The sequence below is a fragment of the Benincasa hispida genome, chromosome 6, assembly GCF_009727055.1.
Source record: "Benincasa hispida cultivar B227 chromosome 6, ASM972705v1, whole genome shotgun sequence".
In the NCBI taxonomy this organism is placed as follows: domain Eukaryota; kingdom Viridiplantae; phylum Streptophyta; class Magnoliopsida; order Cucurbitales; family Cucurbitaceae; genus Benincasa; species Benincasa hispida.
In genome coordinates this window covers 32,550,109-32,562,323 of record NC_052354.1, presented here as the reverse complement: position 1 = coordinate 32,562,323, position 12,215 = coordinate 32,550,109, and the positions used below count along the sequence as shown (strand labels likewise).

At 34.3% G+C, this 12,215-nt stretch overlaps 1 protein-coding gene across 2 annotated transcripts; it reads left to right on the top strand.

Moving 5' to 3' along the window:
• Positions 1 to 5,597: 5,597 nt before the first annotated feature.
• On the top strand, positions 5,598 to 11,724 carry LOC120080573 (protease Do-like 10, mitochondrial). 2 transcript variants are annotated; one of them, XM_039035283.1, is made up of 8 exons: positions 5,598 to 6,245; positions 6,892 to 7,137; positions 7,625 to 7,820; positions 8,008 to 8,267; positions 9,508 to 9,635; positions 9,918 to 10,121; positions 10,358 to 10,408; positions 11,214 to 11,724. In XM_039035283.1, the coding sequence occupies exons 1-8, from the start codon at positions 5,759 to 5,761 to the stop codon at positions 11,448 to 11,450; spliced, it is 1,809 nt and encodes a 602-aa protein (XP_038891211.1). In that variant the 5' UTR covers positions 5,598 to 5,758; the 3' UTR covers positions 11,451 to 11,724. The 2 variants fall into 2 exon arrangements, with proteins under 2 accessions (XP_038891211.1, XP_038891212.1); XM_039035284.1 differs by lacking the exon at positions 6,892 to 7,137.
• Positions 11,725 to 12,215: the final 491 nt, after the last annotated feature.

The window sequence follows — 12,215 nt, the reverse complement described above, 5'->3', positions numbered from 1 at the left end:
TTTTATCTTAGGCTTTCTGTGGTTCGATCCCAGACTTACGCTTGTGTTACCTAGTAGTATAAGTAGTTGGTTCAGTGAAATTATAAATATCATTATTGTCGGGGAGAGGCTTACAACACTCATTTCTTTGGTTCGATCATTGTTCGTAATTACAGTTGGGTTAAATTCCCATTTTACCCCTATAATTATCTCTTGCTCCTTAAATATTACTGATCCTCTAGTGAAAAATCTGTTTATGGTCCTATCATAAACAAAGTCCCTCTCGGGATATGAGACAGTGAGGCCTCAGTCCCAAAGTCAACACTTAAAGGAACAACCTTTCTACTTACCCTAAAGTTTGGGAATGAGTGAATTTCATCATGTGAAGCTATATATGTTCTCAAGTCTTCACTCGGTATCATCTCCAAAATGGTAGGCATATTGAGTTGGCAACTAAGGTCACTCTCACCCATACAAATCAAAAAACAACCATCATGAGTAGGAGTTCAAAACTCACTTAGGATTTAGATTGAGTTACATGGTTATCATTTGAAATATTAATCTCTTCAGTCAACAGTGTTACAAAGAGAGATTATATATTATGTGGTTTGGTTTTATACAGACTCACTGTATAGGATATCTTCCACTTACATGTCTCCACATGAATGATTTGGATCAAATTGTTCGTAACACTAATCAAGTGTGGGGCATCCATAGTGTTACTAGGATAAGACACCCAACCTTATCCATATACTATAGATCTTTTAGGTTATTCTTTGAACATGATCCATTTGTATGTCAACTACAAACTATTCAAGTTACATTAAATAACTTTGGATCTTAATTTATTGGATTTAAGTATGCATTAAAATAAATATCACTTTATTTATTAGAAGATAAATAATTTATTTATTCAATAATTTGTTTATAATTTAAAGAGTATGAGATTTAGGACATAAATCCCAACACACATCCGAGTGGTATGGCTCGGCCTCAAAATTTCAAGGTTAGGACCAACCTCGGGGTACCAAAACCCTTTTTTTCCTACAATAATTTGACAGCTTTAGAAAAATTAAAGTTGAGTGTAAAGAGAGGGCCACACCCGAGTGGTATGGCTTGGCCTCGAAATTTTGAAGTCGGGGCCAATCTTGTGGTACTGAAGTCTTTTTTTCCTACAATAATTTGAAGGTAAAAAGTTAAAGCAGAGTGTAAGGATAGACCCACACGTAAGTGTATGGCTCGACCTCGATATTCCGAAGTCGAAGTCGACCTCGTGGTACCATATCCCTTTTTGTCCTATAATAGTTTGAAGGCTAAAAAAACAAAATTTAAAGTAGAGTGTAAGGAGAGACCTACACCTGAGTGGTATGGCTTGGCCTCGAAATTCCGAAGATGGGGCCAACCTCGTGATACCGGAGCCCCTTTTTTCCTACAATAGTGTGATCCAAAATCCAATGCAAAAGTATCTTTAGATTCAGTTTCATCATAAAAGGGAAATAATAAGGATATCCATATGTGAAAAATGTATACATTTCAGGTGGCCTAAAATAATAATAATAAATGATAAATAAAATAATAAGAGGTAAAAGGATGATCTTAGTATCGGAATAGTATGGCCTAACCTGTTAATGAACATGTTAATGATAATAATAATTAAAAAATAAAAAATAACATAACAAAGATAGAGGTAATGAACATGTCAATGTTCAATTTATGCTTACCTTGATGAAGAACTTATATGTGTTTTTTATTCTGTTTAATTTATTTCATTGAGTTGTCTTTTGAATTGCCACACGATTATGCAAAAATCATCGAATTTGGAGGAACATTTCTAACGTGAAGTTGAATTAAAAAACGTGAGAAAAAGTTTCATTGCAGTGTCTACTTCATTGGGTCAGGGATACAATAACCTTAGGTTCGGAGAGTATCTCTACCGTGATGAAACCTATGAAGTAAGTATAAGATTAGATTTCATTTATTTGTAGGACATGTCATTAGACATTAAGGGACATTTAGGGTAAAAAATTGGTTATTATAGTCCTAGGTTATTATAATTGGGTTATAATAATTTGTGTATGGAGTATAGATTATTTTAGTTTGGATTATAATAGTATGTGTTTGAGGTGTAAACTATTTTAGTTGGAGAAGAAAATAGTTAATACTGTAGCGAAAAATAAAAAAAAATGATAATCTAAAATAGCAAAAACGGTAGCAAATTGGAATTTTGAAATAGTGTTGACGATAGTTAATTAGGGACTACAAAATACTATTTACTGTGGCTAGAGATGGTTAATATAGTTTGGGATAATCCTTGCCCCTAACCTCCTTTATAAGGCACTGGTAGTGATCTGTAAAAAAAATTGGAAATTTTCATAAAATGACCCAAAACCCAAAAACTTTTCTATCAATGACCTTTTTCTAAAAACTTTTCTACCACTGGCCTTTTGCCCATGCGAAATTCCAAAATTACCCCCAGTTTTTAAAAAGTCTTCAGACCGCACCACATTTCTTCTTCCTTCAACGATTTCTTCGGCCCTTTATTCAATGTACATTCAATACAATACCAACATTCCACCAAAACATTTATTCCCAACTAATATTCTTCCAATAGCATTGAAGAGAATAGAATGTCATTCTCAGTATGCACTTTCTGTCGTACTCCCCACAAAATTCTCTCATTATTCTCTCATAGCTTTCTCTCAGAGTTTCAGTCCAATATCTTTGTTGATCACTTTCATCGTTAGATTCAATCCACATTTCTTCTTCCTTCAACGATTTCTTCAACCCTTCATTCAATGTACGATTTCTTGTCCCATATCGCTTTCATAATAAGTGTCGTTTAGCATTAAATGAACGATCATATAGTAATATATACACAATCATTCATTATAATATAAACGATCGTTCATAAATTACTAGATGATCGTTCGTTACAATATAGGCGATCGTCCATAAATTACAATACGATCATATAGTAAATTATAAACGATCATGTAGTAATTTACACACGATCGTTTAGTAAACTATAAACGACCGTGTAGTAATATATACATAATCGTTCATTACAATTAAACGATCGTTCATAAATTACTAGACGATCGTATATAAATTACTACACGATCATCTAGTAAATTATAAATGATCGTGTATAAATTACTATACAATCTTATGGTAAATTATACACGATCGCATAGTAATTTATACACGATCGCATAGTAAACTATCATATTAATGTATAAACGATTGCATAGTAATGTATAAACAATAGCAGAGTAATTTATACACGATCACATAGTAATGTGTAAATATTTATAAACGATCGTATAGTAATGTATAAACGATCGTTCACTTATCAATGATTTGTTTATCCCATTGTAGATCAATAATGCTACTTCAAATCTTTGTACGATTTAGTAGGGATTAGGATGAGTCCGGAAGAAATTATGTTAGTTGTCATATAGAAGGTTTGAAAGTCAGATATGATATAATAGTCAGTGAATTAGTGAGTATGATGCACTAATGACTGAATATCGATCCGGATATGTTTGATATGCATATCAAATGTTGCTACAATCTATTGGTCTTGACTCCCCCAATTAACATAGTCGACGATGAATATCTTAGCTTATTTTTAGAAGGCAGTGATGCATCTCGGATGTCATTATTTGTATTAGTTACATCTTGCGAAAGTCATAGAATATACACTGACAATATGTACCAGCATTGCAATCCAACCGATCAACCCATTTCAACCAGTCAAAATTGTGGGTGTGCAACCATTCCGACATGCAATATTCATACTATGTCTTCATTTGATGATGATACTGAGCCATGTAACTTGGGGATGACCAAAGTGAAACTTGGTTTGGTCAGAATAGTGAACCCAGATGTACTTCACAATTCGATACTAAACATGGATATGGACAATCTTCAGGACTACAAACTTCTCGAACACCTAACATCCATGTTCCAACCCCACCTTCTCCCGTTCCACCAATTGTGATGCCTTCGGTTCTAATGCATTCCACTGTTCCAATCAAACCATTTGTTGATATACCCAGACCATTAGAGGGCCCATCGTATGACGACCTCATCACAATACCTCATGATTGTCTGAATAACGAGGATATAAAGGTCGGTCAAATTTTCTTTTTGAAATATGATTTGTCAGTTAAATTATCGATGCTTGCAATAAGAAAGAACTTTGACTACCATGTAAAAAAAGTCAACAAAGAGCTTGCTAACTATCCGGTGTTTAGTGGATGAATGCAAGTGGAGGGTCCAATGTGGACAATGTACGTGTATGGAGTGGTTGATCTTCGTTCACGAACATGTACGTGCATGGAGTTTAATTGCCTCGAGATCCTGTGCTACCATGTAATATCTGCAGTGATCCTGAGAAACATTAATGTTCAAACATTATGTGCAAAATGATTTACAGCTGAGTGTGTGCTTGCTGCTTATGCCATACCAATCTTCCTAGTCAAACACAGACAAGAATGGATTTGAAGGCCATATGTTGGAGATTTTGAACCAATTCTACCACCGCAAAAGGTAGCAAGTATAGGTCAACGTCAAATCGTCAGGATACCTTTAATTAGAGAGGAGCCACGAAAAATACATAGGTGTACACAATATGGTCAGAGAGAACATAACAAGAAAACGTACAGACAAACACACCTGACACTGGCCCATCTAGACTCAACAATATGTAATTTTCTTAGGCAATCGCTTAGTTTTTTCTGTACGATCGCTTAGCTATTTATTTGCTTAGTTAAATGTACAACATCAATTATACTCTACAAATTTAGTACAAATTTATCTAAACGATCGCTTAGTTATTTATTTGTTTAGTTAAATGCACAACACCAATTGTATTCTACAAATTTAGCATAAATTTATCTAAACGATTGCACAACAAAAACGAAACGATCGCATAACAAAATCTAAACGATATCGCATAACAAAACCTAAACGATCGCATAACAAAACTTAAACGATCATATAACAAAAACTAAATGATCGCATAATAGATATCTAAACGATCGCATAACAAAAACTAAATTATCGCATAATAAAAACTAAATGATCGCATAATAAAAACTAAATGATCGCATAAACAAATATCTAAATGATTGCGTAACAATTAGCCAAACGATCGTATAACAAAATCTAAACGATCGCATAACAAAAACTAAGTGATCGCATAACAGTTAGCCAAACGATCGTGTAACAAAAACTAAACGATCGTTTCAGATATCTAAACGATTGCATAATAGTTAACCAAACGATCACATAACGAATATCTAAACGATCGCATAATAGGTAGCTAAATAATTGCACTAAACAATCGCGTAACAGTCAGCTAAACGATCGCTTAGTATTCTCTATACGATTGCTTAGTAATATCTAAACGCTCGATTAGTATTCTCTATCTGATCGGTTAGTATTCTCCCAACGATTAGAAAATGAACGAAATGGAGGGAGACCCCATCGTTATAAAATATTCGTAGAGACACGCATTCATCCCTGAAGACTTTTTAAAGATTGGAGTAATTTTAGAATTTCGCATAGAAACTCAGTAGTAGAAAATTTTTTAGGAAGAGAAAGCTTTTGGATTTCAAGTCATTTTGTGAAATTTTTCAAAAAATTTCCCTTTCTTGCCGTCTATACAGAATCGCAATTTTCCTCTCCCTGCCGTTTGGTTCAGAGACAGAAACCCGAGACAGCCTCGGTCTCTCGTGTGAGAGAGAATAAGGAGGAGGAAGAAGAAGAAGCCATGGCCATGCTCGCTCAAATTCTCCGCACAGCTCGCAGGTTCTCCTCTTCCTCTTCATTTAAATTCCTCAACGATTGTTATTTCCCACCGGCCTCCTCTCTTGCCGCTGCAATCAATATCAGAGCTAATGCTGTTCCGTACTCTTCACTTTCTGCATCTCATTCCTCCTTAAAATCCCCCACACTCGATCATTGTTGCAACAATGGCGAGAGTCATCGGAACGAAGAAAACCCCAGTAATGGGAATGACCCTGTGCCTTGTTCTTCTCATAAGCCATTGCTGAGAACTCGTACCACCTCGAGGAGGCGGGGCCTTCGTTCTTTACAGCCTCATTTGAATAGGATTGAGCGCAAGAGGATTACCACTGATACATTCTCTGCTATTGAGCTGGCACTGGATTCCGTTGTCAAGGTTTTCACTGTTTCCTGCAGCCCCAACTACCTTCTTCCATGGCAGAACAAGTCCCAGCGAGAAACTATGGGTTCCGGTTTGTGGCTTAATGTACTTAATTTGTAGTTAGTATGATTGATTGAACTCTGTTTTTTACTTTACTGCCTCTTGAAATTTGAAACTTAATTGATCGTCTTACTATTCTCTTCAGGCTGCTATTGTTTTACTTGTTAAAACTGGAGATTACATTGTTGTAAACTGTGTTTTGCTGGCATTCCCGTATGTAGACTTTGATTTTATGAGGGACATCTAGTAACGAGTTCACAATTAATCAGTTCTACCTATTGCATTTGATTGTTGTGACCATGACCATTGAATTGTTCTTGGATTTCATTTACTGGGGAAATACATAAACAGTTACAGCCAAATGGGACGATTCGAACTTTATTTATTAAAACCGATTTGGGAGTTTTTCTTCATTTTATTTTCATTCTCCAGCTCTTTAAACTCCTTTACTTGAATGGATTTCATATGGTCCCTAGAAATCAGAATGGATTTTTATACATATGCACATGTTAAGTAGTTTAAATAACGTTCATATCGGAAGTTACTGAGCTACTAAGTATATTTTCATTCTCATTTATGCTTTGAAGTTGACCCCAATGAAATCTGTTGTCATGTTTTGTAAGAGTTCTTACTTATGTGCATATTTCTTGTGTCTATTTTGAAAAAAAAAAATGTAGGATTCATCATATCTGGAAAAAAGATTCTTACAAATGCTCATGTTGTCGCTTATCATACCTTCGTCCTTGTAAGAAAGCATGGGTCACCAACAAAGTATAGGGCAGAAGTTCAAGCTGTTGGTCACGAATGTGACCTGGCTATTCTGGTCGTTAATAGTGAAGAATTTTGGGAAGACACCAATTGTTTGGAGTTGGGAGATATTCCTATCTTGCAAGAAACTGTGGCCGTTGTTGGTTATCCTCAGGGTATAGACTTCTACCATTGTCTCGATAAATTAAATGTGGTAAAATGGTAATCAGTTTTATAAATTAACATCTCCATCTTTTGAAAATGCTTCTTCTCTAATTTATGCACGTTTCTTTCTGCATGTCGAATGTTAGTTTTGTTTGGTCTAAAGATTTTATTAAGTAGAACAACTGTGTATTTGATAATTTTCTGGCTTTATTATTTTAGGATCTTCTTATAGTTTTTTTTTATTTGTTTTTGGCTTTTTGCTGGTAGTCGAAGGGACTAGGTTTCCTATTATTACATGGGTCATAAGGTATCTTTTGAAAGTAGGAATTATGATTATCAATTCTTAATAATCTGTATCTCTGTTTACTTGTAATTATGACACAATTCAAGGAAATTAAGGCCAAACCACTTCTAATCACATGCATCCCTTCTGCTATTCATTTCCACATGTCGACATTATAATGGTGCACTTGACATCCAATTTTGGTTTTATCGCAGGTGGGGATAACATCTCTGTAACTAAAGGTGTTGTTTCTAGGATTGAACTTACACAATATGTACATGGTGCATCCCAGTTGATGGCTATTCAAATTGACGCTGCTATAAATCCAGGAAATAGTGGTGGGCCAGCAATCATGGGCAATAAAGTGGCTGGAGTAGCTTTCCAAAACCTTTCTGGTGCAGAAAATATTGGGTGAGTGATGAGTTGAAAATTTTACTGGGAGTAACAAACTTAGTATCTTCCATTGTGGAACATGATTGCAGGTTGCAAACTTTATCTTTTCTTAAATAATTATGCTTCACTTGTACACACTTCAATAACTCCCGACCTTAAACAATTTTTCGTTCTTAGTTCTTCCCCTTGTAAATGGATTCCACAGGTACATAATTCCTGTCCCTGTGATAAGGCATTTTATAGCTGGTGTGGAAGAGAGTGGAAAATATGTTGGATTCTGTTCACTTGGTTTGTCCTGCCAGATTACTGAAAATGTTCAACTTCGAAACCACTTCAAGATGGGCCCTGGAATGACTGGAGTACTTGTGAACAAAATTAATCCCCTTTCAGATGCTTATGATATCCTGAAAAAAGATGATATCATCCTTGCATTTGACGGTGAGCCTATTGCCAATGATGGAACAGGTATCCTATGTCCATTCTTAAATACATTATCATTGCTATTATATCCTATGTCCATTCTGTAATACATTACCGTTGCTATTATTATTCTTATTTTCTTTTCCCTAATTTAGTACTTTTTCTATTTTCTCTTTAAAATTACCATGCTATATTTCTATTTTCACAAGGAAGAAATTGTTGTATATGATATACTAGATAACATGGGATTCACATCTTGCCCAATTTGTCACCGACAAGAAAGTATGGGGATGGTATGGGGTGGGTTTATCTTACTTCTTTTCTTCAGTCTTCTTATCTTCTATTTACTTAAATTATCACTAGACCCAAAAGCTTGCATTAATAGGTTAAAGATATATTTTATCTAGTTTAATGTATCCTTGATACTCCTATCCATGTATAGATTCAAATATTAATTTGACTCACCAAATTAAAAACCTAAAGTATTGATATCAACCTGGAGGAAATAATATTGTGGGAGCTTGAATTCATGATCTCTTACTTCAATGCTAATCATTATTAAACCCAAAAACAAGTGAAGAGATTTGAGTATATTTAAAAAATTTTCCCCATTATATAAGAAACACAAAGCATCAAGAAGTACCACACAGCCCCAAACTAGCTGACAAAAATCTTAGAGCAGTGAGAACTTGCTCCACAACCTATGTGTAGTCATAAAACACCAAGAGAAAGCAGATTTAGACTCATGGAAGTGGATCAATGGCAGGGGCAACCTATGGGCAAAGTCTAGACACTCCAATGGAAGGACCAAGGAATAGCTAATAAGAAAGGGAAGAGACCATAAATCAAATTATCGTTGTTGCATATAAGTCTACTTCCACCAAATTTTACTTTGTCTTTTAATTAACTTTTTTTTTTCTCTCAACCTATTGATGTGCTTGGAATAATGATGAATTCAAAGTGAAGATTTCAGTACGTCAAAAAAAAAAAAAAAAAAAAAAAAAAGAAGAAGAAGAAAAGAAGAAAAGAAGAAGAAGCCAGAGCAAAGCTGGTCAAGGCTTTGTTTCATCAACCAAATGGTTTGGGGTTTGAATCTCACCCCACACATTTTTTAACTCAAGATGTTAAAAAAATAAAAGAAATAAAGTGACATTTCATTTTGATGAAGCTATTGTCTGCAATTCTTATAATAGTTGTAAAAGTAAGTTGTGATCGTCTCATTTTGCTAAAATTCTCGACTCTTATTTCCAATAATTATTCCCATTGTAATTTTCATACTATGCAGTTTCTTTCCGAAACAGGGAGCGGATCACATTTGACCATTTGGTCTCTATGAAGAAACCCAATGAAAAATCTGTTCTCAAAATTCTAAGGGACGGTGAAGTGCATGAGCTCAGTATCACCCTCCGACCTGTATGCTTTCTGTAGCTCTCATATTCATTCTAATGAGTTTCATGTATTCTGTAACTAGTACCATTTTCTCATAATCTCTTCCTAACGACTCAAGCAATCCCATGATATAAAGTTCTAAAATAGTCATTCCAGTCATATATTTTTATATATTAGAGGTAAAGGGAAGATAAAGAGTATTCCTGAAGTCTCAATGAAAATCAATCCAAACTGATTTGCAATCCAACATATTGTTCTGAGGCATGTATGATAAATAATTATATAAATAAGTTCAATACTCTGCAGTTGCGACCCTTGGTACCAGTTCATCAGTTTGATAAGCTTCCTAGCTACTACATTTTTGCCGGTCTTGTCTTCATTCCACTTATCCAGCCTTACCTTCATGAGTATGGAGAAGATTGGTATAATACTTCGCCTCGTCGCTTGTGCGAGAGGGCACTAAGGGAATTACCAAAAAAGCCTGGCGAAGAACTTGTCATTCTTTCACAGGTTTGCTTTCATTATTCTGAGGCATGCATAATAAGTAATTTGTGTGCCGAGTTTTCATTGATTTTACATGAAAATAAGATATCGCTTGGCAATGAAAACTTTGAAATCATGCCTCATTTCCTATTTAAAAAAGAAAAGGGGAAAAAAAGAAGTATGGAAACTCTTGTCATCTGGGTTATTAGTAACTAAAGTTAATATTTCAGATTCAATTTGGTAACTGCTGCTTATTTTCACAGGTGTTGATGGATGATATTAATGCAGGGTATGAGCGTCTTGCAGAGTTGCAGGTAAGATGCATGCTCATAAGTATACATGTGTGTGTGTATGCCATTGTCTTTTAACTTTTAATGAGGTTTAAGGGTTATAATAAAGATATAGGGGGTTTTATCTATTTTGTTATGGTGGAATGCCATGATTCCATATTTTCGAAATCTTGGAAATTTGTCTTAACGTAACCGCCCCCCCCCCCCCCCCCCCCCCTTCTCAAAAACATATTCTTTGAACACTCGTCCTTAACATTACAAGAATCTATTGAACCTCCTAAGTTGGACCTATTTTAATACCTTGTTAAATCATGAGTTGACGTTGACCAATATTCTCATAACCCCATTGCCATTGCTTTTAATGTGTAAATTTTATTGCTCAGAGAAAATCTGTTTTGAATGAAGTGAGAACTTGGTAGAGTTCAGTTCAATGTCTTTTTTTAATAAGAAACAAATTTCCTCGTATAAAATTTATAAAAGGACAAGAAGCCCAAACCAAAGAAATTACAAAAGATTTAAGTTCAATGTGAATAAATGGTTTAGATCTCTTTCTGATCCACGTATCACCCTACTTAAATTTGCTTTGCAATGCTCTTATGAATTGTTAAACTGAATGCGTTTACAAACAAATATGAAATAGAAATTCAGGGCTCGTCTTTGGTTTATGATAATGAACTTTGGGGAAATCAGTCAAGTGTTCAGTACATTCTTTGCTTTATGTTTTTTCTTCTACAATTGGATCTTTACTAGCTGTTGACTAAAATTACAGTGTATTCAAAGCTTATTCAAAGTTTCAATCTGCTGAATGTTCATTCTTTCGCTTGAGCAGGTTATGAAAGTAAATGGAGTTGAAGTTGAAAACCTGAAACACTTGTGCCAACTTGTGGACAAAAGTGAAGATAGTGTAAGGTTTGATTTGGATGATGAAAGGGTTATTGTGTTGAACTATGAGATGGCTAAAATTGCAACTTCAAGGATTCTGAATCACCACCGAATACCGTCTGCAATGTCTCGTGATCTTATGGAAGATGTAACCCTCTACAACTCTGAAATGGCCTCCTTATAATCAATAGATTGCTTCATTAAGAACTCTTTTCAATAGATTTTCATGTTGAGAATCAATTGCCCCCTTAATTGGTTCATAGATTTTACTGAATGACCAATTTTTCTAAGATGCCAAAAAGATTATTTAGGAGAAGGCAAATATAGGGTCAGAGAGGTAACTTTAGTTCTCTATAGTTTGATTCTTTTTCTTTTTGATACTTTTTTTAGCTCCAAATTTCTGTAGTTTTGATTATTGAGAGAGAATTAATTTATTCAGCGAGTGAGAATTAATTGTATACTATGGGGAGGATCTGTTCAATTGAGATTTGATTACTTTCTTTTTCACTTCATACAGATTTTCTAATTCATTTTTTCTTTTTAATCATCTTGCTTAGTGAGGTCAATCAGATATGTTTGATGAAGAAAAAAAAATCAGGTTTCTAGAAATTTGGTTTGTTTAAGAACAATTTTTTCCTTTCACTGTTCGAAGGTTAATCAAGTTTAACAAAGCCGAAGTCTTGAATATTAACTTCAATTTCTAAATTTTGGTTAAAATTTTTAAAACAATTTCTAAATTTTGGTTAAAATTTTTAAAACATTTTGAAATATAGGTTATGAGATTAAGTATTAAATAAATTCAACTTTTAAAAATATAATGATTATCAAATAGTTTCTTAGGGACGTTTGGGACAAGGAGTTGGTTATTATAGTTAGGTTATAATAATTTATGTTTGAAGTGTAGATTATTTTAATTTGAGTTATAATAATATGTGTTTAAGGTGCCAAT

Bases quoted from the DNA above. Each gene is read 5' to 3' on its own strand.
- LOC120080573 (XM_039035283.1), top strand. From the start codon at position 5,759: ATGGCCATGCTCGCTCAAATTCTCCGCACAGCTCGCAGGTTCTCCTCT. The intron at 8,268-9,507 runs GTATCCTATGTC...CATACTATGCAG, and splicing joins TATTGCCAATGATGGAACAG to TTTCTTTCCGAAACAGGGAG. The intron at 10,409-11,213 runs GTAAGATGCATG...TCGCTTGAGCAG, and splicing joins AGCGTCTTGCAGAGTTGCAG to GTTATGAAAGTAAATGGAGT.